Source organism: Haliotis asinina, chromosome 7 (assembly GCF_037392515.1).
Source record: "Haliotis asinina isolate JCU_RB_2024 chromosome 7, JCU_Hal_asi_v2, whole genome shotgun sequence".
In the NCBI taxonomy this organism is placed as follows: Eukaryota; Metazoa; Mollusca; class Gastropoda; order Lepetellida; family Haliotidae; genus Haliotis; species Haliotis asinina.
In genome coordinates, this window is record NC_090286.1 from 65,622,544 (window position 1) to 65,646,513 (window position 23,970).

General features: G+C 41.0%; 1 protein-coding gene across 2 annotated transcripts; it reads right to left on the minus strand.

Annotated features, from left to right (window-relative positions):
- Positions 1 to 3,934: 3,934 nt before the first annotated feature.
- Positions 3,935 to 22,630, minus strand: LOC137290433 (uncharacterized). Of its 2 annotated transcripts, none has more exons than XM_067821361.1 (4): positions 22,523 to 22,630; positions 21,572 to 21,707; positions 19,200 to 19,308; positions 3,935 to 5,902 (listed from the first exon to the last, which is right to left on the minus strand). In XM_067821361.1, exons 1-4 carry the CDS (start codon positions 22,539 to 22,541, stop codon positions 5,807 to 5,809), a joined length of 360 nt encoding a protein of 119 aa, XP_067677462.1. In that variant the 5' UTR covers positions 22,542 to 22,630; the 3' UTR covers positions 3,935 to 5,806. The 2 variants fall into 2 exon arrangements, with proteins under 2 accessions (XP_067677462.1, XP_067677464.1); XM_067821363.1 differs by having other exon boundaries at positions 22,414 to 22,572.
- Positions 22,631 to 23,970: the final 1,340 nt, after the last annotated feature.

The window sequence follows — 23,970 nt, forward strand, 5'->3', positions numbered from 1 at the left end:
ACATTTTCATCGACGGTTATTTGTCAACCTTGATATTCTACATTAACAGAAGAATGTATTTCAGTCGTACGTTTGTAATTCACAACGTTAAGACCATACTCTTCCCACAGAGGTTACTTGTCATATCTTCCCACGAACCTCTGTTCTAATACGGCCATATTTCGCGGTTCTCATAAAATCCCCTAGCGGCCAAAAATGGCAGCAGATTTATCTCCCTTTTTTCTGTCCAATTAGAACACGTGTTACATCGACCTAGATTCAACTTGACAAGTGCAAGCAATGTGGAGAAACAAATATGACATGACTGAGTTCTGTCTAGAAGAAACATTTGAGTATCGCGCTCGGGAAGAGGTTGTAGTTTTTACAATGCATCCGGAAATTACCGACATCTTGCGAACGATCACTTTTGATACAAGGTCGCTGATTGCACTACTAAATCTGCTTGCCTCCAATCACGAGTCTTGAACACTCACACCATGAAAGGGTCGTATTAGAACAGAGGTTACGTAGGAAGATATTACAAGTAACCACTGTGGGAAGAGAATGCGTTAAGACACGAGCTTTGTTCGAAAAAGCATCTTGAGAACGTAGAGCAAAGTCACAACAAGACAGTCCCATAACAAGAAAGGTTACGTACACTTTAGACATACTAAGATCGCTTTTGGGAGTGGGACTCTGTGTTGACAACAGAGGTACTAAGATCGCTTACTGGGGCCCTGTGTTGACGGCAGAGGTACTGAGATCACTTACGAGAGTGGTTCTGTGTTGACGGCAGTATTACTAAGATCGCTTACACGAGTGGGGCTGTGGTGACAACAAAGGTATTAAAGGGGCACTAATGCGGAGCAATTTCCGTGGACTGGTGTAAACTTTTGTTATTGTTTTTCTCCCGCGAGTACCCGGATGATATCCCAGAATTCGTGACTGGTTCGTGACCTCTGCTGCGCAGTCCGTAGGCGCAACTGGTAGTTTAATTATAGACAGATCAACTGAGGTGAAGTCATTTTTTACTTCATTACAAATGTATTATGAAAACAAATGAAACACTTTGAAGGTTAATCATCTGCCAGTGGTAGAAATGGTGAAAAACTATTAGGACGGAAAAATAACGAAGCCAATGTACGTCTCTATATTTTGCCTCATAACCCTAATTAGTTTATTGTCATATTTGTATGATTCTGAAAATTAACAAAAGAACACACGATCTGCTTATACTCATAGTAAATATCTAACATAACAGCAACATTTATACATTGTATAGATTGCCAATGTGGATCCTATTTCACACACATACGCGATCTAGTGTGTGTTTTCTGTCATATAGATTCTGCTGAATGCTACAATAAATAAATTAAAACAAAATGCAAATAATGAATGTAAAACAGACTAATTTTATAGGAACAATGTCAGGCTACTACCTTGTTCAGGAATGTATCCATCAATATCCACGTAAAAGAAATCGTATTCCATTCATCTGCAGCTGGTAAATCATCCTGCTCTGTGTCGCGTGTCTTACAACTGTCTCATTTGCGAAAAAGTAACACATCGTTTCACGTCTTTCGTTGGTGAAAACCAGATAAACCTCTCATTGGTCTCCCAAGATAGCACACCTGGCAACTAATTGTATGATGTCCACTATTCTAAGTAATTTAGTTAACCAATAATGAGCAATCAATCAATCAACGCAAGGGTGGTTAATTCTTTGAAGGGAGGATGTTGTTTTTGCACTCACACTTTACGACAGGGTGTAGTCATCTACACACACTGCCTTTTGACACATCCGCTAGAAGATAAAAGTAATTAATCAATCAGTGTGTTATCGGTTAATCCTTTGATCGATGTTTGCTTTTGTAACTCAGCTGATAAAACCTCTTGCATCACTTACATGCCCACATTACATAACATACAATACATTTGCCATTACAGACCTTAATTTATAATAGGAGAAATGCCAAATGGGAACCTTTGTTGAGTAACCGAAGTGGTGTTACTACTAATTATACCTGATAAAAAATCATTAATTGACCATCCAGGGAATGATGACAAATAACACGTGTATTTACACCATCAAGCGCGAGTTACAGCAAGGAAGGTGTAATCTCTGTGTCGCATGCAGCCTGAAAACACTTATGGGCCGAAACTGTTTTGAGGATACCAACGGAATTTCGTTACATAAGGAATACACACTGGCATTTGCTGTGTACTTTGGTAAATAGGTGAAATAAGGGGTTTTTTACGTAAGAAATTTTTCAGATTTCTCTACCAAAGGCAAAGCCATCGTTTTTTGTTTACGAATTCAAATAAATCAACTGTGTGTTTTTATTATCATAAATAAGAAACCATTGTAGCTACCATAGCTACCAAAATTTACGTATGATATTTGCTATCACAGCTCAACCAACACTCAAAACTACCTAAATATAAAGCTTTGCAATCTTCCGTACTGAAACAAATGGCTTGCTACGTGCCCGTAGACATCATATTTTGATGTAACATGATTAAATATCGAGGTTAAAAACGCAGAAATAGGATCAAATTGGATCAGTAACTATACCATCCAAGCATCCTAAAAGTACTACACTGCTGGGATATTTGGTTACGATCGGACAAGGAATACCATGGATATTTTGAAACAAACGGCATATATTGGGCATCCGGCCTCCTGACTGTTTAGGTGTAAAAATTCTGCTAATATGGACAGGAGCCCAGTTCCTTTGTCCGTCACGGTCGAAGGAGCGGGCGCTGACCAAATTGCGGTTTGGTTTCGTAATTAGACCGTTGGCGAGAAACATTATTCGCTCCGCATCAGTGCCCCTTTAAGATCGATTATGGGAGTGGCGCCCTGTGTTGACCACAGGAAGTAAGGTCGCTTACAGACCTTCATATGGTGTTCAATACATGACCTCACTGTGGTGTTCAATACATGGCCTTATTGTGATGTTCAATGCATGGCCCTATTGTGAAGTTCAATACATGGCCTTATCGTGTTCAATACATGGCCTTATTGTGATGTTCAATGCATGGCTTAATTGTGATGTTCAATACATGGCCCTATTGTGAAGTTCAATACATGGCCTTATCGTGTTCAATACATGGCCTTATTGTGTTGTTCAATACATGGCTTAATTGTGATGTTCAATACATGGCCCTATTGTGAAGTTCAATACATGGCCTTATCGTGTTCAATACATGGCCTTATTATGATGTTCAATGCATGGCTTAATTGTGATGTTCAATACATGGCCCTATTGTGAAGTTCAATACATGGCCTTATCGTGTTCAATACATGGCCGTATTGTGTTGTTCAATACATGGCTTAATTGTGATGTTCAATACATGGCCCTATTGTGAAGTTCAATACATGGCCTTATTGTGTTGTTCAATACATGGCCTTATTTCGATGTTCAATACATGGCCCTACTGTGTTGTTCAATACATGGTCTTATTGTGATGTTCAATACATGATGTTCAACACATGGCCTTATTGTGATGTTCAATACATGGCCTAATTGTGATGTTCAATACGTGGCCTAATCGTGATGTTCGATACATGGCCCGATTGTGAAGTTCAATACATGGCCCTATTGTGATGTTCAATACTGTACATGGCCTTATTGTGATGTTCAATACTGTACATGGCCTTATTGTGATGTTCAATACTGTACATGGCCTAATTGTGATGTTCAATACATGGCCCTTTTGTGATGTTCAATACATGGCCTTATTGTGATGTTCAATACATGCCCTTATTGTGTTGTTCAATACAGGGCCTTATTATGATGTTCAATACATGGCCTTATTGTGATGTCCAATACATGGCCATTTTGTTGCAACATATTATCTTTATGTTGTGATCAATAAATGGCTTTCATGTTGTGATTAGGATTTAACAAACTAAGCAATAAAACATGTTTGCAAAACACACAACAGCACAAGCAGTAATTATGTTTATTGAGAAATATTACAAGAACAATGTATCAGTAACCTACAAGTCAACAGTTCATGGAACATGGTGTCTGATGGACACAAGTCTGCAGTGAGACATTAATTCACTTGGATTTTACCTGCAACTTAGGACAACTGAAGAAATGTTCAGGACAAAACATTCACTGTGAGGAATGCCCTGTTTCCATATTACCATAACACACATTTTGAAAAATTATAAATTAACATGATCACTCTATCCCGTTCCATAAACTTACTGTATCACAACATAACAGTCAGTACTATTAAAGTTAAACTCAGAGACCATACACTGATATTAAGCTGTATACATTTAAAATATAAAATCACAAGGATTACCAGGGTAAAAAGGCATAACATGATCTGATGGAACGATGTAAAATCGCAAGATACAATCGATCATAAGGTTAAGTAACATGATGAGGCAACGGTTTGTACAAAATAAACAAGATATATGGTACAGGTAAGTGCTGTTAAGAAACATACAACAGATATAAAATTAGGACTACAATTTCTGCCCAATGAACATGCACTGCACGATAAACCCAAACATCATTCCATACATGATATGACAAAAATGTTTCCAATAGTTGGACTATAGATAGTTGTAAGTTAATGTAAGGCCAAAGCGATAAGAGCTTCTAAAATTCAAGAAGATCCTTGCTGCTAAGGGGACAATACTCTGCATAGCATGAATGAGGTCTCCTTTTCACTACTGGCCTATCATACCTCATGAGATACAGTATATAAAGCACTGTCTCCTTCAGGGCATCCGCACACGTACCATGTGGACCTGCACTCTACATCAACTGCAGTCTGATAGTCCAGCCAGGAGCAGTTTTACAGCAGCAGCAGGAACAGCAGCAGCAGGAGCAGCAGCAGCAGGAGCAGCAGCAGCATGAAACTCTACCAATACCGGTGAGTGAGAGAGTGAGTTTAGTTATAGAAAATACTATTCAGAAATACTCCAGCTATATGACGGTGGTCTGTAAATAATCGAGTCTGGACCAGACAATACAGTGATCAACAGCACAAGCATCGATTGATGACATGTCAATTAAGTCAGTGAGTCTGACCACCCAATCCCATTAACTGCCTCTTACGACCTTTACAGGTCTGCCCAATACCAGCACAAGCATTGCATCTTGTATTTGATCACTGTTCCTGTGCATGTCATGTGGAGAGATAGTGCATAATCTATCCAGGGCTCCAGATAATGTTTCAACATGAGGAGTACACATGCCTTATTTTTTCAATGTTAGAGTACTGGGAAAAGTTAAGAGTACATTTACAGTACTGAATGGAATTTAATGGCGTGTAAGTAATCTTGTGTTGCATTTCATACATGCACCACAATGTTGGTACTTTTCTGTAAACAGGTCAATAAACAATGCAGCGATACTTTTTCATGTCTGTAAACGATTCTAAGACTGTATACCATTGCTGTAATGCGTATCTGATACGTTTTCTGATTTTTTCCCTACTGTATCATGCATATTTTTTATGCGTACATATGCCGATATGGCCCTTATCTGGAGCCCTGATCTATCACTGTCATATTACTTCCTCAAGGTCAATTCAAATGTAGTAAATAAATCTAAGACTCCAAATCATAGCATATGAGATTCTTGAATATGTAGCAGGGACAAGCATCCTGGTTGTCAACAGACTGCTAGTCTACCATGATGAAATAATACTGGTAGAAGTGTTACAGCAGCGGCATTGCAATATAACTGGACTCTTAACAAGCTAAGAAATATGTTCTTGTGTGAGGACAAAGAGACCCACTGGTCAGTATGCACATAGTCAGATGACTGACCGGTTGTGTCCCAGGTGCTGTACACTACTCTGCCTCCAGACTGCCGTTTCTGAAGTTTGACTCCCATGACTTGTCCTTGTTCTTCTTCTTCATAAACATATGGACCCAGTCCTTCTTCACCTGTAACAGTTGGAATAGACCATGTCAGGCAACATGGTAAAATGGGTGATAAAATATCATGAACACATATGACAGTCATATAACATATACAGGGCCACAATATCATGAACACATTTTAGAGTTATACTATCTAGTAAAATCTAGATATTTTTTATATTTGTATACTTATCCTGCATTACTGCATTTACTGCTTTTCGTTTGACAAGACGAAGCTGTGCATTGGAAACGTCAAAGAGATGTTGTTCCATCTTGCCATCGCTCTGGGCTCACGTGACCCCAACAGTGAAGACATCACGTATCCTCACTTTACTCCTGGAAAGTAACATCTGAAGAAAACCCTTGTGGGGAGGTAGTGTAGCAATGTGTGGGCAAAAAAACCCTTAGAAATGCAAAATAAGTATACAAATATAAAAATTATCTAGATTTTACTAGATTTTTAACTTATCCTGCACTACTCCCTCATGCATCTGTAGCAGGCCATTCTTCAGATGCGATACTCAGGGCAAAAGAAACTTCTCACACCCAAGACGAAGTGGATTAATCCCGAGACCAAGCTGCCAAAATAAACCAACATGAGTGTGAGGAATGAAAGGCATCCAAGTAGAAAGGTAGTGAATAGAGAAGCCAAAGCCACAATCTAAACTAACCTACCGAGCGAATGCAAACCAGCATAGAACCTGCTTGTCTAGGGTGACTTGCACCAGGAGAGTCACAAGGCTCACTCTGGACTGCCATGGTATTAATGGTGAGAAGAATTGGTTACCTGCTGAGTTACCACCAGGGAACCAAAACTGTGAACATCCTCCAGAGCCACGTCCCTCAAATAGTGACTGGCAAAAAACGTGTCGGATTTCTAAAAGCATCCTTTCAGGATGGATCTAATGGAACAGTTACTATTGAGGGTAATTGTGGAGGCCACAGGTCTGATTTTATTTGGGCTGTGAGCCCCAGAAGGGTCTAGGTTGGCAACTTCATATGCCTAGTAGCCTGCAACCACAATGCCAAGGTGTTACGACACTTCTGTCTTTGATGACTGAGCCACAGGAATAAACAGTTGCTTCCTCGTACCACAAAGACTGGTCAAGGTAACACCGTAGGGCCCGAACATGAAGCTCCACTTCATCCTCAGATCACTCAATCGAAGAGAGAGGTGGAATAGTGAAGGACCTGTCCGGTTGACCTGGGAGCTGATTTTTCGCAATAAAATCCAAGCACAGTACCAGGTGAATGTCTGCCTCTGCCGTCTGTTCAACCGAACCCGGGTAACATCAAGAGCATGTACCGCACTCACCCTAGCTGCTTCTTAGTGAGGTTGTAAGATAAAGTAGCATGAAGAGGTTCAAATGGTGCCTCACACAATAAATGAACCATCACATTCAGGTCCCAAGCAGGAGGCCTAAACTTGGCCCCCTGGTCCTCAAGATGGAAAGAATGCAAAAAAGCTTCCTTAAGACTGAATTCAGGGCCACCAAATACATCATAATGGTACTGCTCCAAGGTGTCTACAAGTATGCAAAAACAGAAGAAATTCAGCCTAGAATTGAGGGGATGCAGACATTGGATCCTGATGTTTGTCCCTGCACAAACTTTCAAAGGACATCCATTTGTCATCATATAAGCCACAAGTAGATGGTCTATGTGACAAAGTGACAGCCCTCGCTGCCTGAGCGGAATAGCCCTTAGCTCTCAAAGCCCTTTGCAAATAAAGTAGACGTGTAGACAAAACCGAAACCTGCTACGTGGGTGCACCAGTAGTTTTGGCCACTGTAGTAGCTTTAGAGAATTGTGGAGGACAAGCTTTCTTAGATCCATGAGCCAACTTCTTGTTGGCCACCAAGGCGCAAATAAAATCAAAGAGAGGTGACGAGTCTCCCTGATGGATAGATCGTCCGCCAGAATGTTCCTGCAACCTGGAATGTGCTGGACAATGAAAAAATCGAAAAGTCTGGCGTAGCATAGATTGAGAGTGGGTCGTTCTTTGGTTGCAAAGACACCAGACCACCGTGTCCTGTTGCCTGTTGAAATGAGTTTGGCATGCTGAAGACGTGCTTGGCAGTAATGCCAATGAGACACAGCCAGAATGACTGCCTCCAACTCAAAATTGTTAATATGCCACTTCCTGAGAACGTCAGACCACCATCCCAAAACCACCTCTCCCATGAGGTGGGCTCCCCAACCCTTTAGACTTCGAATGGGTGTTAACTCGGTCAAAGAGGCGCCGCTTAAGACATTTGACTCTATCCTCCACCACTGAAGATACCTCTTGAGGTGGGATTGTAGAGTGAAATCGATTGATCCTGCTGCCTGAAGAATGGAGCCAGAAAATACCTGAATTGGACACACGTGAAGGCGACCCCTGGTTGTCAAATCCTGAGCTGAAGTCAACAACCCCTGAAGTACTTGGTTAATGAAGAGCGGGATACAAATACTGCTGAATCCACAGCCATTGCTTCCTTGGAACCAAGACAAGATTCACATGTGTTGGAAACAAGGCCCCCTATGAACTGTAGCGGGCAAGATTGAGTTAACTCTGGCGTCTGCTCGCCAGCTGATGAAGCAGGCGCCTGGTGAAATCCCTGTGACGTACCAGACTGTCCGCATCCTGCTGACTGAGGAGACAACCATTGATGTAAGAGTCGAACTGGATGTTCCTGAGAAGTAGATAAGCTGCTATGGGTTTGGTTATTTGTCTGATAAGCCTCAGGGCCAAAGAAATTCCAAACTGGAGTACTGCTCATTAGTAATGGATACCATTGAAAATGAACCTGAGGAAACGTCTGTCTCTGGGGTGGATTGGCCCATGCAAATATGCATCCTGCAAGTCTAGACTGATCAGGCAGTTGTGATTCTGGCCCTTAGCAGGCACAGCATAGTCCTTTGGCACTTTAGTGGGGGTAACAGGTAACGTTCGTTGAACCAATCTAAATTGTGGATTATTCCGAACTTGGTGTCATTTTGGGAATCAAAAATACCCAGACTCAAGCCAGCCCCTCCACCACCTCTGTAGCCCTCCTAATATCAGCTAGCTCTTCCAATACTGCCCCAGTCTCCCACCCACTACCTGGGTGTGGGAGTTACCAGTCAGTACGGTCCAACACTTCATTGTTTACCTCTCTGGGATTTCTCTCTACCGGAACTCCTGTCCTGACGGGGCTGATAGTTCCCAAGGTGTTTCCCTCTTTCATGACCTCTACCCCAAAAGGGCTGACTAGACTGAGGTTACAGGGAGGAACACCTTGGTTGATAATTTCCTGTCCTAGAAAGATTAAGTGCTGAATTCTTCTACACTTGTTCCACGGCTTTCAGGGCTGTCTCATCAGGTGCATAATCAGATACCCGCAAGTGAGTATTAAACACTTTGCCATTAAATAGTGAGGCAGCCAACCAAGGCTGACATAGCAGACGTCGTTTAAACCCTGAGTCCTGATAAGATAACGCCAAATACCTCGAATGGCATGTGGCTGTGATTTCCACCATTGCCGCCTTAAGACCATTGCTCGTGTTCAATTTGCTGCTGCCGTAATGCCATCATAATTTGTTGATGATCATGCTGATTCAGATTGTTTTCCTGTGCAATTGCCCTCGATGAGGAAGCTAAAGTTTTAGGGAACAAGAAATTTCTGTTTACACAAAAGCAAGTGTCTGGCATATGCAACGTTGCCGGTTTCGATGTTAGTCATCATCCAGTGTGTGCGCACTAAAATCTGCAAGCTCTAAGGCAAAATCATCCTTCCTGTAACGGGCTGCCTTAAGCGACGGTGTAAGGGATAATTTGGGAAAGGCCTTGTCCAATGCCATGATCAAATCCTTGATCAAATAGTCCGGTGGAATAGAAGTGGGTCCGACCAAATCATATCCCACTTATTAATCCCAGGACGTAGCACCGGAGAAGTTGCCAACGGTAAAGGTGCCCCTGGCGGCAGAGGTGCTGCAAACGCCATCTGTGGAGATATCTAATTGGGGATCCCTGCAGGCGCCATCCTCCGGTGAAACATCGACTGCAAAAAGGATTGCATCCAAGTTAGATCCAAGCAAGGGCCGGTGGCCCATTCTGGTCTGTAGGGAGGCAAGCTGGTGCCTAAGGGGCTGAAGTTGTTGTTTCAGATGCCACCAGAGGCGTTGAAAAAGTAGATGAAGGCACTGAAAGTTGAGGTGCCACTGACACGGCAGGCACTATCATGGGCGTTTAAAGTGTAGCCCTCTCCTCCGAAGAATCATGAATCTCCATAGCCGCCGAACCAAGTCCTCAGAGGTAGACATACTACGTTGGAAAGCTTACTTCTTAGATACACGCAAGTACTTTCTTAACACTGTGGGAAGAAAGTCTGGCACACATTCACAGAGAAGTCCGAGAACACTGCCAAGTGCAGTTCAAACACCTTGGATAGGGGTCCTTACTCGACCTAGTACCAATGTGTGTAAGAAAATACATGTTATAAGAAAGTGAACCAAGATTTCCCGCGCACCAAACACATGGTTAAGGGAAATAAACACAAGGAAAATACATATTAAGCACACTACACATTTAAAAAAGACAGAGTGTACAAAACACTGGTAATGTAGTAAAATAAAAGTTTTACCAGGTAGAAACCAGAACTGAACACGCAGCCATCTGCACATAGCCCGAATGCCACATACCAAAGTAACCACAACAGAAGAATAGTTTGTTTTGCAAAACTTTATTCCTCCCCTTAAGATATAAGTAACCCCAATACCTATACTAAACTAATTCTACAGGTGCAAATACAACTAACTAATCTAATTACCTAACCTAGCTACATATACAGTTCTGTCTACCACTTAAATTGCTAAAGTTCTAATAATACTACTACTACTACTAACTACACTAAAATCCTAATACCCTCACTAATATAGATAATGATTACATATAATCCCAATCAGAAACTAAACAATTGAACTAAATAACAATAAAGGAATTAGCCACTCAGAGAGAACACTTTCTCTTTACAATGTAATCAGAATGTCAGTGCACTGTGGTTCCACTTGGTGACGTCATGGTATTTGTGTGGTATCCCTCACACCCAGGCGATGGTTTCCCTCACGGAGTTTAAGGGGCCTGTGTAATGGTTGATGGCTGTGCCATCCACATCTCACATTACTAGGAGATACATGCTCCTTGTACAACAGGGAAGACTCTTGTCTGTCTCCTTACAGGCGGAGATAATACCCCTCTCCTTACTTTAAGGATAACCGGCCAGTTCCGGGACACTACAATACAATATAAGTAACTACAGTTACTCAGTAAGACATGTGTCAATGTCTTATACTTTATGCATGTACTTTACTCCGATTTACATATTTGAAAGTGGAACAGTTTTTGTGGAACGATAACATTCAAATTTTGAATGGCTTTGTGGCTATATAGTGTTACAATATGCACATATATCTAGAAATACTACATCAGTAAAACAATTTCTTGCTACATCTACTCAATCAATAAATACAAAAGTAATAATGATAATAAAAACTTACGCCAGCCAGCGTGAGATGCAATCCCATACAAAAGTTGAACCCATACAGGTGAACACAGTGGTGATTCTGGCTGACTGTGCAGATTACTACCCTTCCTCACTATTTATATTGACCTCCCATACCCAAGCTACTCAACACCTCTCTATTGTTTACAAATTAACACCCCAGCTCTCTGGCCATACCTGGTCACGCTTCCCTGAACATAACCCTGTTCCCATAGTATTACCGAACATAATCTAACAACAACTCCCAACAATATATAACACACTCTAACAATACCATACTACATCTATTTACAGTACCATAAACTAATTATATAAACGAAATCATCTGTGATCTTGACATCACTCCCCTCTTCAAGTAATTGTACACAAGTACAATTATATATTACACTCAAGATCACATTTAAGTTTGTTTTAATGCATAAATATCATAAAACACAATTGTCTAAATGTACAATAGCACAGTAATACATAAGAAATAACTGCTGACAAATAATCTGGATATGCAGAGAGTACATTATTTACACACTGCCATACACATAGTATGACTAGGGTGAACACCGGCTCAAGAGATCAGCCCCAACATTCTCACTTCCTTTGATTGCACGAATTAGAAATCTGTAGGGTTGCAAAGTCAGGGCCCACCTCATCACTCGTCCATTGGTCATTTTTGCCTTGGTCATCCATATTAAGGGCTGATGGTCAGTCTCCAAAATAAATTCTCTCCCATACAGATATCTTTCTAACTTCTGTATTGCCCACACAATAGCCAAACACTCTTTTTCTATTGTAGAATACGCTCTCTCACGATCTACTAACTTCCGACTCACAAACAATATTGGAAATCGCTCACCTTCCTGTTCTTGTAGCAGTACAGCTCCGATTCCAACGTCAGAAGCGTCTGTTCTTACCAAGAATGGTTTCTTCAAGTCGGGTAGTTTCAAGATAGGAAAACTTGACATATGGGTTCTTAACGTAGTGAAAGCTAATTCCTGGCTTTCTGTCCATATTACCTTGTTTGGCTTTCCTTTCTTTGTGAGATCAGTTAGCGGAACTGCTATGGCTGCATAGTTTGGGATAAATTTCCGGTAGTACCCGGTCAGTCCCAACAACGCTCTCACTTGTTTCTTGGTTTGAGGTCGCTCCACATTTAGGATCTTTTCTACATTCTTACCTTCTGGTCGAATTAGACCACTACCCACCTTGTGCCCTAAAAAGTCCAGATGTTTATATCCCACTTTTACCTTTGAAGGTCGAGCTGTAAGATGGAATTGTCTTAACCTCGTAAATATTGCTCTCAGACTTACCATGTGGTGTGACCAGTTCTCAGTTCCTTCTATGATGTCGTCTATGAAGTTGTCTGTATTTGGTATGTTGTGCAATACTTGTCTCATCAGTCGGGAAAATACTGCAGGTGCATTAACTACTCCAAATGGCATCACCTTCCATTGGTATAATCCATCAGGAGTTATAAATGCTGTCAGTTCTTTGCTACTCTCTTCCATTGGAATCTGCCAATATGCTTTGCTTACATCAATTTTGGTAAGATATTTACAGTTCCGTAACCGTGCAAAGATGGAATCAGCTAATGGAATTGGTTCGGCATCAAATACGGTCACCTGATTCAGTTTGCGAAAATCGGTACAAAATCTGTAAGTCGAGTCAGGCTTCTTCACAAGTACAATGGGGGATGCATATGGTGACTGAGAAGGTTCTATCACCCCCATGTCTAACATTAGCTGTATCTCCTTAGCTACAACATCTCTCATATGATGAGGAAGTGGATAGGGCTTGGATCGTATAGGCTCATTACATGTCAGCTTGATCTTATATTCCATACAATCTACCTTCCCTGGTAAATCACTCAGTACATCTTTGAATTCACTTATGAGCTCCTTCACCTCATTTTGTTGCTCCTCTGTCAAATCTTCAGAAATGTCTACATCCTGATACGTTTCCTTAGAAACTAAAGAAGGTGAAGCTATGTCTAACATACTCACCTCTTCAGCCTTGACATCCACCAGACCAGCACTGACATGCACAAGTTGAGCTATGCTGACGTCACATACAGCTGTGTCCTTGACCTCCTCTCTCTCAATGTACCTTTTCAGTAGATTGGCATGATAGGTTTTAATCTTGTTACCAACCTGTATTCTGTAATTGCCAATGCCAAAGGTATCCAGTATTTCATATGGCCCTTTCCACTGCAGCAACAGTTTGTTTGAATCAGTGGGCAACAGAATTAATACTTTATCACCAACCTTCATTTTTCTTGGCTTGGACTTCACATCAAAGAACTTTTTGTATTTACATGCTTTCTTTTGAAGTTCTTGCTGTGCTACGTGAATAGTCTCCTCAAGACGGTTTTGAAGATCTAGCACATACTCATATGTGGTTCTTACCTCTGGATTTGGTATATCTCTTGTCCAGATTTCCCTCAGAATCTGTACTGGTCCTCTCACAGTGCGTCCATATAAGAGTTCAAATGGGGCAAAACCCAAACTCTCTTGAGGTACCTCTCGGTAAGCAAATAACAAAGCAGGTACATACCTGTCCCAGTCATTTGGTCGTTCTGCACACATCCGTTTCAGCATCGTCTTCAAGGTTCCATTGAACTTCTCCACTAGGCCATTGCACATTGGATGATAAGGGGAAGTAGTAAGCTGATGTATGGACAATAGTCTACTTACCTCCTTCATCACGCCTGACGTGAACTGGGCTCCCATGTCTGTTAATATCTCCTTGGGGATACCAACCCTACTGAATATCTCGAACAGAGCTTCGGCAACATATTCCGTCTCTACTCTGGGTAAAGCTACTGCTTCTGGGTATCGTGTTGCATAATCAACCACCGTCAGTATATACCTATTACCCTTGTCTGTGACAGGATACAATGGACCAATCAAATCAACAGCTACCCTCTCAAATGGCACTTCAATTAATGGCATTTGTCCCAGTGGTATTTTCCTTACCTTTCCCTTCGGCATGGTACGTTGACAAATATCACAAGACTGAACATGTCTTCTGACATCACCAATTACTCCTGGCCAATAAAACTGTGAGATTACCCTATCTAGAGTCTTCTTGATTCCAAGATGTCCACCCATCAGTGCTTCATGACATACTTTCATTACCTGTGTGCGCAATCCAACCGGTACTACTGCCTGTACAACTTGTTTACCATTGTCCATTTTATTGGAAGTATGCTTCCTATACAGCATATCATTCTCCACAAAGTAAGAGGAAGTACTATGTCGGGTCTCCCTAATCTTACCTTCTTCCACTAATTTTCTTATTTTGTTCAGACTTGAATCCTGATGTTGTAGGGATACGAACTCACCTCGACTCAGTGTCAACCCAACAGGTTCCAATGTCTTCAAGGGTTCCATGCCTACTTGGCGTACTCTTCTCTGGCTCCTTGTCTCTACAGCACCTACTGTTTTAATGTCCTGCTTATCCCACATCAAGTCTGGATCTCCTGGCTCTCTAACTCCGGGAATATTGCCTAATATTAAGTCACAGATTGGTGTGTCCATACATGCTGCTCTCACCATACCCGTGTAAAAGGGCGTATTTACAGTAATCCATGCTACCGGAAGTGTCAAGATCCTGCTATCTGCTAATTTACAAGATTGTGTTTCTGAAGTCAAACATGCATCTTTTACCATTGACCTCCTCACTATTACACCGTTACATCCCGTGTCTCTAAGCACATCTACTGGAGTGTCGTTTACCTTTCCCTGATAAAATGGCATGCGGTGATCTTTGGTAAGCACACTCCCTGAGGCTACATCTGTGTTAGTAACCTCCTCTGAAGTTGCTGCATCACCATCTAGAACTTCATGTATGCAGGGCTCTACTTTTGTGTTATCTGGATGTATTAGAGACATGTTTGTGTTGTCTTCACTCACCTGGATACTTGCCACTTTAAACTTGGGTTTCTTGCACTGTGCTGCCAAATGCCCAGTTTGATTGCAGTTGTAACATGTCCTTTCCTTAATAGGAACAAATTGTTTGGAACAAGTACCATGTTTACCTGATGCGCTACCCTCGACTATTTTCCCTTTGGAAACCTGCTTGTCAGTTTGACCTGGAATAACTGGTCTATTGTATCTTCCATGACTCGTACCTCTAGCTTCTATAAATTGCTCTGCTAGTCTAGCCATTTCCATCGCGTCTTTTGGCTTTCTCTCTCTCAAGAATATACCCAGATCCCTTCCAGTCACATTCAAAATCTGTTCACGCAGCAGCAAATCTCTCACACCTTCGAACGTCTTTTGTGTACCACTTAGTTCAATCCATCTGTTGAAATAGTTCTCAATTCTAACTACAAATTGTGTGAAAATCTCACCTGTTTCAGTTTTAGCAGTCCTAAATTTCTGATGGAATCCATCCTCAGTCATTTCATAGCGTTTAAGTAATGCAGTTTTAACTGCATTGTAATTTTCAGCCTCAAAGGCATTTAACCGGGAGTATACTTCTAAAGCCTTACCTTTCAGCAGAGTACACAGGTAAGCTGCCCAATGAGACGGGTCCCAGCCTTGCGCTGTAGCTACACGTTCAAACCTTTGCAGATATGCATCAATATTGTCATTGTGGTCGTCAAATGGAGGCATTTTAGGCATCTTGGGAATGGCTGCCGATCTATTCTCTCCTACCTGCCCTTCTTGATTTCCTGCCGCACTCTTTTCTAACTTGGCTAGTTCTATTCTTTCATTTGACTGTATTTTACACTTTTCTTTCTCCAATTCTAATCGTTCTCTCTCTCGTTCCCATTCTAACCTTTCTTTCTCCTTTCTTTCCTCCAGTTCTAACTTTTTAATCTCCCGCTCCCTAGCTCTTTCCTCCCGTTCGAGCCTGTCCTTTTCTTTCTCATTCTCCAACTCCATTTGCTCTTTCACAAACACTCTCAAATCATCTTTCTCATACCCTAAACTCTGACCCAGTTTGATAAGTTTGTCAATGTCCATAATTGTCTGTATGAGGGCAAAGCAGGGTACACAAAAAGTCAAACTGTCTGGAATAAATAGGGATCCTACCAAGAATAAAACCGGAGGTGATTTCCCATATATCCCAATGTTCAAAATGTTCACGACGAACCAATGGCCTTAACTGACCAATAACCACAATACACCCTCCACCCTTGAATTCCAAATCATACACTCAAGGACGCAGAAGTGGTGCCGTATGTTCTAACCCTTCTTTATGGACACAAAGATTCTGCAGCGATATACAATCAACAACGCTACATCAAATGCGCTACAGAACACAACTAGGGTTCCCTTTGATAGTGACAAATAATCTAATTATCCCACCGCTGCCACCAAAATGTCACATACCAAAGTAACCACAACAGAAGAATAGTTTGTTTTGCAAAACTTTATTCCTCCCCTTAAGATATAAGTAACCCCAATACCTATACTAAACTAATTCTACAGGTGCAAATACAACTAACTAATCTAATTACCTAACCTAGCTACATATACAGTTCTGTCTACCACTTAAATTGCTAAAGTTCTAATAATACTACTACTACTACTAACTACACTAAAATCCTAATACCCTCACTAATATAGATAATGATTACATATAATCCCAATCAGAAACTAAACAATTGAACTAAATAACAATAAAGGAATTAGCCACTCAGAGAGAACACTTTCTCTTTACAATGTAATCAGAATGTCAGTGCACTGTGGTTCCACTTGGTGACGTCATGGTATTTGTGTGGTATCCCTCACACCCAGGCGATGGTTTCCCTCACGGAGTTTAAGGGGCCTGTGTAATGGTTGATGGCTGTGCCATCCACATCTCACATTACTAGGAGATACATGCTCCTTGTACAACAGGGAAGACTCTTGTCTGTCTCCTTACAGGCGGAGATAATACCCCTCTCCTTACTTTAAGGATAACCGGCCAGTTCCGGGACACTACAATACAATATAAGTAACTACAGTTACTCAGTAAGACATGTGTCAATGTCTTATACTTTATGCATGTACTTTACTCCGATTTACATATTTGAAAGTGGAACAGTTTTTGTGGAACGATAACATTCAAATTTTGAATGGCTTTGTGGCTATATAGTGTTACAATATGCACATATATCTAGAAATACTACATCAGTAAAACAATTTCTTGCTACATCTACTCAATCAATAAATACAAAAGTAATAATGATAATAAAAACTTACGCCAGCCAGCGTGAGATGCAATCCCATACAAAAGTTGAACCCATACAGGTGAACACAGTGGTGATTCTGGCTGACTGTGCAGATTACTACCCTTCCTCACTATTTATATTGACCTCCCATACCCAAGCTACTCAACACCTCTCTATTGTTTACAAATTAACACCCCAGCTCTCTGGCCATACCTGGTCACGCTTCCCTGAACATAACCCTGTTCCCATAGTATTACCGAACATAATCTAACAACAACTCCCAACAATATATAACACACTCTAACAATACCATACTACATCTATTTACAGTACCATAAACTAATTATATAAACGAAATCATCTGTGATCTTGACAGTTAAATGGAACAAACAGCTGCACAAAATATAACATGAAATACATGAATAATGTGCAAACCAAGTAAATATATAAATAAACATCACTTCAAAAATGAAAAAGTCACAAACCGTTCTTGAGGTATCTAGAGAAAAAGAAACAGACACAAAGCAACGCACTCTAAGTGTTTAGTCACAAGTTTAATCCATTAAACAAACACATGTCCTGTCAGCAAGGTGACAAGCAGTAATGTGAGGATACGTGACATCAGCACTTTTGGGGTCATGTGAGCACAGTGCGATGGCAAGAGGGCGCCTAGCATGGTTGAAACAACATCTCTTCGACATTTCCATCACACAGCTTTGTCTTGTCAAAAGGACAGCAGTAAATGCATTAAGGAGTAATGCAGGATAAGGTCAAAATATGATATATAATATATGTGGATACAATATCATGAACACATATCAGGGTTATACGATATGATATATATGGGGATACAACATCATAAACACATATCATAGGGTGATATATCATACACAGGGGACACAGTGTCGTGAACACATATTACAGGGTGATATTATATGTTGTATGCTTCTCTCCAGGGTAATACAGTCTGATGTATGCCTCTTTGTAACAGTGTTTCCCAAGCTGGTAGGCGAGGGATAAGACTGGTACAAAAAGGCGTACTCTTGAATGTATTACCCAAGGGAGATGTTTACAATGTATTGATGTTACCGCTAAGTTAAATGTACGTAACATAATTTATTTCATTTTGAATATCAATAAGCTCGCAACTGACAATATAACATGTAAACAAAGTGACATCTGTGTCTCAACTGGATTTGTAAAAATCAGTGAAACATTTTCAGATAAGTTTAAAACTGCCATAACACTAGTTAATTGTTTTTAAGATGAGTGTGCAAACAATGCAATGTATAAAATAGTTTTAAAAAGGCAGTGAACACTGAAATAAATGTGAACACGGAGACCTCAAAAACAGCTAATCAAATGGTTTTCAAACTCTATGCACTGCATACATCATATTATGACATCATACGATAATTAGTGACACAGCTTCTTGGCACAGAGTTTGGTGGTTACCATGGCAGCAGGTAAGTTTTCCAGTTTCTAGAATGTCATTGACAAAAATGAAAAGTATTTTACATGAATGAAAGATGACATATGATGTACTTGATGATATGTGACAACTCCACTGTGTTAGGACACAAGACTGATACCATTCTGTAACAATACAAGACACCCCACACTGATGATGACTGTTTACCGTTATCTTTGTCTTTTCAGGGACGATGGCACCTGGGAGATGATTGACTTGGTACTGGTAGTTGCAGTTATCCAGTCCACCCTTATCCAGGATCTTCAAGGTGATAGATCTGATTGGTAAAGGATCACACTAAGTTCTATGAGTATGAGACAATACAAACCTGCACACAAAGGCTGAAAAGATACACCAAATGTCCAAGCCACAATACAAGGCCTCTGACACAACCAAACATGAATCAAACTATGTGAATATGTTTAAGATACAAAATGTGTGTTTGAAACCTAAAGGTTACAAGCAACATAAAACACAACTATTCAGATTCTGAGACCTCTCGACATGTACTTACCAAAACCATTCATCAAAAATGCCAATTCAACCTATAAAGTTGGAAAAAAATGTGATGAAGAAAAGCCCCCAAAATTGGAGTTCAAACAATTCACAAATTTTTCCCCAGCTCCCGTGCAAAAAGTGGTTTCAACAACTATTCTGCGTTGCACTCATAACACATGCGCAGTGAATAGGTTCATGAAGCTTGAAACAGGATGCCTGCCCAGATTATAAGGTCATGAGCAGTAGTCTAATTTTGGTTGTATACACAAACGAGTAGTGAGTGAGTGAGTTTAGTTTTACGCCGCACTCAGCAATATTCCAGCTAAATGGCAACAGTCCGTAATATTCAAGTCTGGACCAGACAATCCAGTGACCAACCGCATAAGCATCAATCTGCTCAACTGAAACCGATGACATGTGTCAACCAAGTCAGCAAGCGTGACCACCCGATCCCGTTAGTCACCTCTTACGACAAGCATAGTCGCGTTTTATGGCAAGCATGGTCCACAAACGAGTACATAATCTACCCATTACATTAAAAAATAAATCTCATGATGATTGTGATAAGCAGATGCCGTCGCTGAGAAAACTCAATGTCTGGTTTACTGACACCTATATGTCTGCCTGCCTGTCTGCTAGTGCTAATGACAATACGCAATACACAACTTCAATCACTGACCTCATCCAATTTGAAAATAACACCTATCAGGCCTAAAAGCCATAAACAAGAAGTGGCTATGGGTATAGGCAAATGGACCAGTGGCCAATGACAAGGCATTGTTACACATGAGTGCACACCCACCTGCCTTGACTGGGTTCAGGAAAAGCAACTGCTTCGTTTTGAGGGAGGTAAACTCTCGTACAAAATATTGCGATAACTTTGTTTTAATTATGTTTGATTTTTTGGTTGCATGTGACCTTTATGGATTGCCTGTTGTCAACTCTATATATTCCCAATCTGACAGAAGTTAGATTGTTATTCAATGCAACAGTGTACCAGCTATATCACTGCAGACTGAGATCAAGCTGGATCCATTCCTTCAGTCCAGAGCCCTTGTGCTGCTACCTGTGTACCAAGGTGTGACATTTTGAAGGTGATAACACTGTTATCAAGCACCGTTATCACTTCCATGAATACAGTGTTAGTACCTACATCGAAATGTTGCACCCACTGCAATAAAGAAGATGCTGATGTTGATACTGAATTGTCCAGTCCTGATTCCAGTATTTACAGAGCATACAGCTGGAACATTGCTGATTGTGGCGTAAAAAATAAACTCAGTACAAAATAAACACTCAAAATGTCATTTTAATATATACAGTGGAAGCTCTCTTACTCGGTCCCTATTTAACTCGGTTTTCTATATAATTCGGACCAAATTGTTGGTCCCGGCAGAAGTTAACTAAGTTATCATTACATATAGGCTAACTAATTCGGACTTCATGTAACTTGGATTTCAGACTGAAATATAATTCAACATAATTTACTGATTACCTACTTCAAACGGATTATCAGGTGTGATGATAACCAATTAACAAAAGGAATTAACAAAGAAGTTCAGCAAGCTGACACGACTCACTCAGTGAAGATTGAATCAAATGCGTTTCCATACAAGGGCGTTACCCAGCGAAATAACGAGTATCACGAAAACATGGTACGTCACTTCACTTCTCCAGCTTACGGACAAGACATGAAATGTGTGTTGCATTGGAAACCACTGGACTACAGAGCATTCTAACAATAAATTATTTAATGAAGATGTGGAGATATTTCTTGACAGAGTTACAGTTTTGATAATCTACTGATACGCAATCATGTCCATGATCATCTTTTGCTCTACTACCCCTGAAAACATGTTACACCGTGGTAAAAGTACCATGTATGTGTATCTCCTGGTCAAGGGAGCTAACTCTTGACTCTCACCAGTCCAATTCGGACTCTTCGTAATTCGGACACAAAAGTTGGTCCCAGTCGAGTCCGAATTAGACAGCTCCCACTGTAAATGCTAAATTATCCATAAACATGAAAGGGTCGAGCTTACATGTTCTCATTGCCATAGAAAGGTCCCTCAAATTCTGCATTCCCTTTCTCAGGTTTGGATCCTCCTCTCCCTGGCTTAATGCCTGGGATCCTCATCCGAACACGGACATAGCCTGCCTTGGATGTCTCGTCAAAGTCTGGAAACAACAGTTCTTCAACTTCATACCAGTGAGCAGTGTGAATCAGATTTATCTACTTAAGTTCTCGTGCAAGACTGGGATTGGAAAACAGTAGTAGCAGTGGTCTAGGAGTGTGTACAGTCAGCTACCACAGCTTCCACAGACTGGATTAGATGACTGACTTTGTGTACTGGCTATTGGGGTATGTGGGTTCGAATCCAAAAATAATGAGCACTACAATCTGTACATCAGATAGTGATGCGCAAGTATAGCATGTGTTACACCTGACCACTACATGGCAATGCGTATTCACCAACTGAATTTTACTTCTTCAGTTGCATTTCTTGTGTCTGGCAATTTCTGGCATTATGACAGTTCGTGCCACCAAATGTTGACATTATCTTGCACGAGGCGTAAAAGTGAAGATCCTTCCAGCCCCAGGGGGAAAGGGGGAAAGTTAACCATCATTTCTGAACACAAAACAGGTAGAAAGGCACCCAGTACATTTTCACTCTCTCAGGTTAATTTTACAAAGAGTAAATAAAACTGGATTGTAGTTGTCATGTTTATAAATAGGAACTTTCTTTACCATCTTTTTACTGTATGACAGGGACCCCCCTTATATTTTGAATGATAAAACGAAAGCGAAAATGTACCGACGGGGCAGCCACTGCCTGCACTGTGACTAGTGTCGACTATACACAGTGCGCTTCATCAGCCTTACATTAATATATAACTTATTGATGGGAAGCGTTCTGCCCGTACTCCTCTCTTTTACATGGTAAATTGCTCAAAGGGAGTCCGTCCCCGGGGTAATATTTAGCAAATCATACCGCACTCGGGTTCCTCCATGGTTGCTTCCGTGTCTGGCCACGCCCGCTCTGATAACCTGACCAATCAGCAACAAACGCTCATTTCCGGAACAACGGAAAAATCCCGTCTTCCTCCAAAACAAAATGGCCGTGTGGGGCTGTTTCATAGTATCAAAACATCATTAATTATTGGATTGATCGTAAAATGTTTTCGGCATCTCCAGGACGTTTTGTTTATGACATTATATAAAAAATATACAATCTCCTTAAACCGTATCTGTTCAACAAATGTCATAAGTGGGATTTCGCCTTCTTAGTAAAATACAAATTCTGGTACATTTTTGGTTGAGTCCCGTCCGGGATTCGGACCCGCACCCTCAGAGTCAGGCACCTAATCGCCAGCACACTGTTCTGTTCATCAACTCTTGAACATCCCATTTACTTGGATTGGGCTTTTGAAAAAAAATGAAAGAAAATGAAAACACAAGCAATTTAAAGAAGACAGAGTGAGTGAGTGAGTTGAGTTTCACACCACATTCAGCAATATACCAGCGGTCTGTGAATAATCGCGTCCTGACCAGACAATCCAGTGAACAACAACATGAACATAACCTAGAGAGAAACAAGATTCCAATTCCCCGAAATTGTACTGAACTACTTGATAACACTACAAAGCCGAAGCCTTACCCGAACCGTCTCTGAACTCAGATTATGTGAAGTACAGTACAGTCTGCATATAGCCCGACAGTCTGCACATAGCCCGACATACGCGATGAGTGAACGACCTTGTGCTAGTGAACGCTATGACTGCATCTTAGGAATGGTCATGCTAGAGAACGCTATGGCTGCATCTTAGGAATGTTCATGCTAGAGAACGCTATGGCTGCATCTTAGGAATGGTCATGCTAGAGAACGCTATGGCTGCATCTTAGGAATGGTCATGCTAGAGAACGCTATGGCTGCATCTTAGGAATGGTCATGCTAGAGAACGCTATGGCTGCATCTTAGGAATGTTCATGCTAGAGAACGCTATGGCTGCATCTTAGGAATGTTCATGCTAGAGAACGCTATGACTGCATCTTAGGAATGGTCATGCTAGTGAACGCTATGACTGCATCTTAGGAATGGTCATGCTAGAGAACGCTATGGCTGCATCTTAGGAATGTTCATGCTAGAGAACGCTGTGGCTGCATCTTAGGAATGTTCATGCTAGAGAACGCTATGGCTGCATCTTAGGAATGTTCATGCTAGAGAACGCTATGACTGCATCTTAGGAATGTTCATGCTAGAGAACGCTATGGCTGCATCTTAGGAATGTTCATGCTAGAGAACGCTATGGCTGCATCTTAGGAATGTTCATGCTAGAGAACGCTATGGCTGCATCTTAGGAATGTTCATGCTAGTGAACGCTATGACTGCATCTTAGGTATGGTCACTCCAGCAGTATGACGTCGGTCTGTAAATAATCG

What these genes read in the sequence shown, in the direction of transcription:
- LOC137290433 (XM_067821361.1), bottom strand. An exon ending in TTCTATGGCAATGAGAACAT is followed by an intron (nt 19,309 to 21,571) that starts GTAAGCTCGACC and finishes TTTACCAATCAG; the next exon opens with ATCTATCACCTTGAAGATCC. An exon ending in CTGAAAAGACAAAGATAACG is followed by an intron (nt 5,903 to 19,199) that starts GTAAACAGTCAT and finishes CAACTGTTACAG; the next exon opens with GTGAAGAAGGACTGGGTCCA.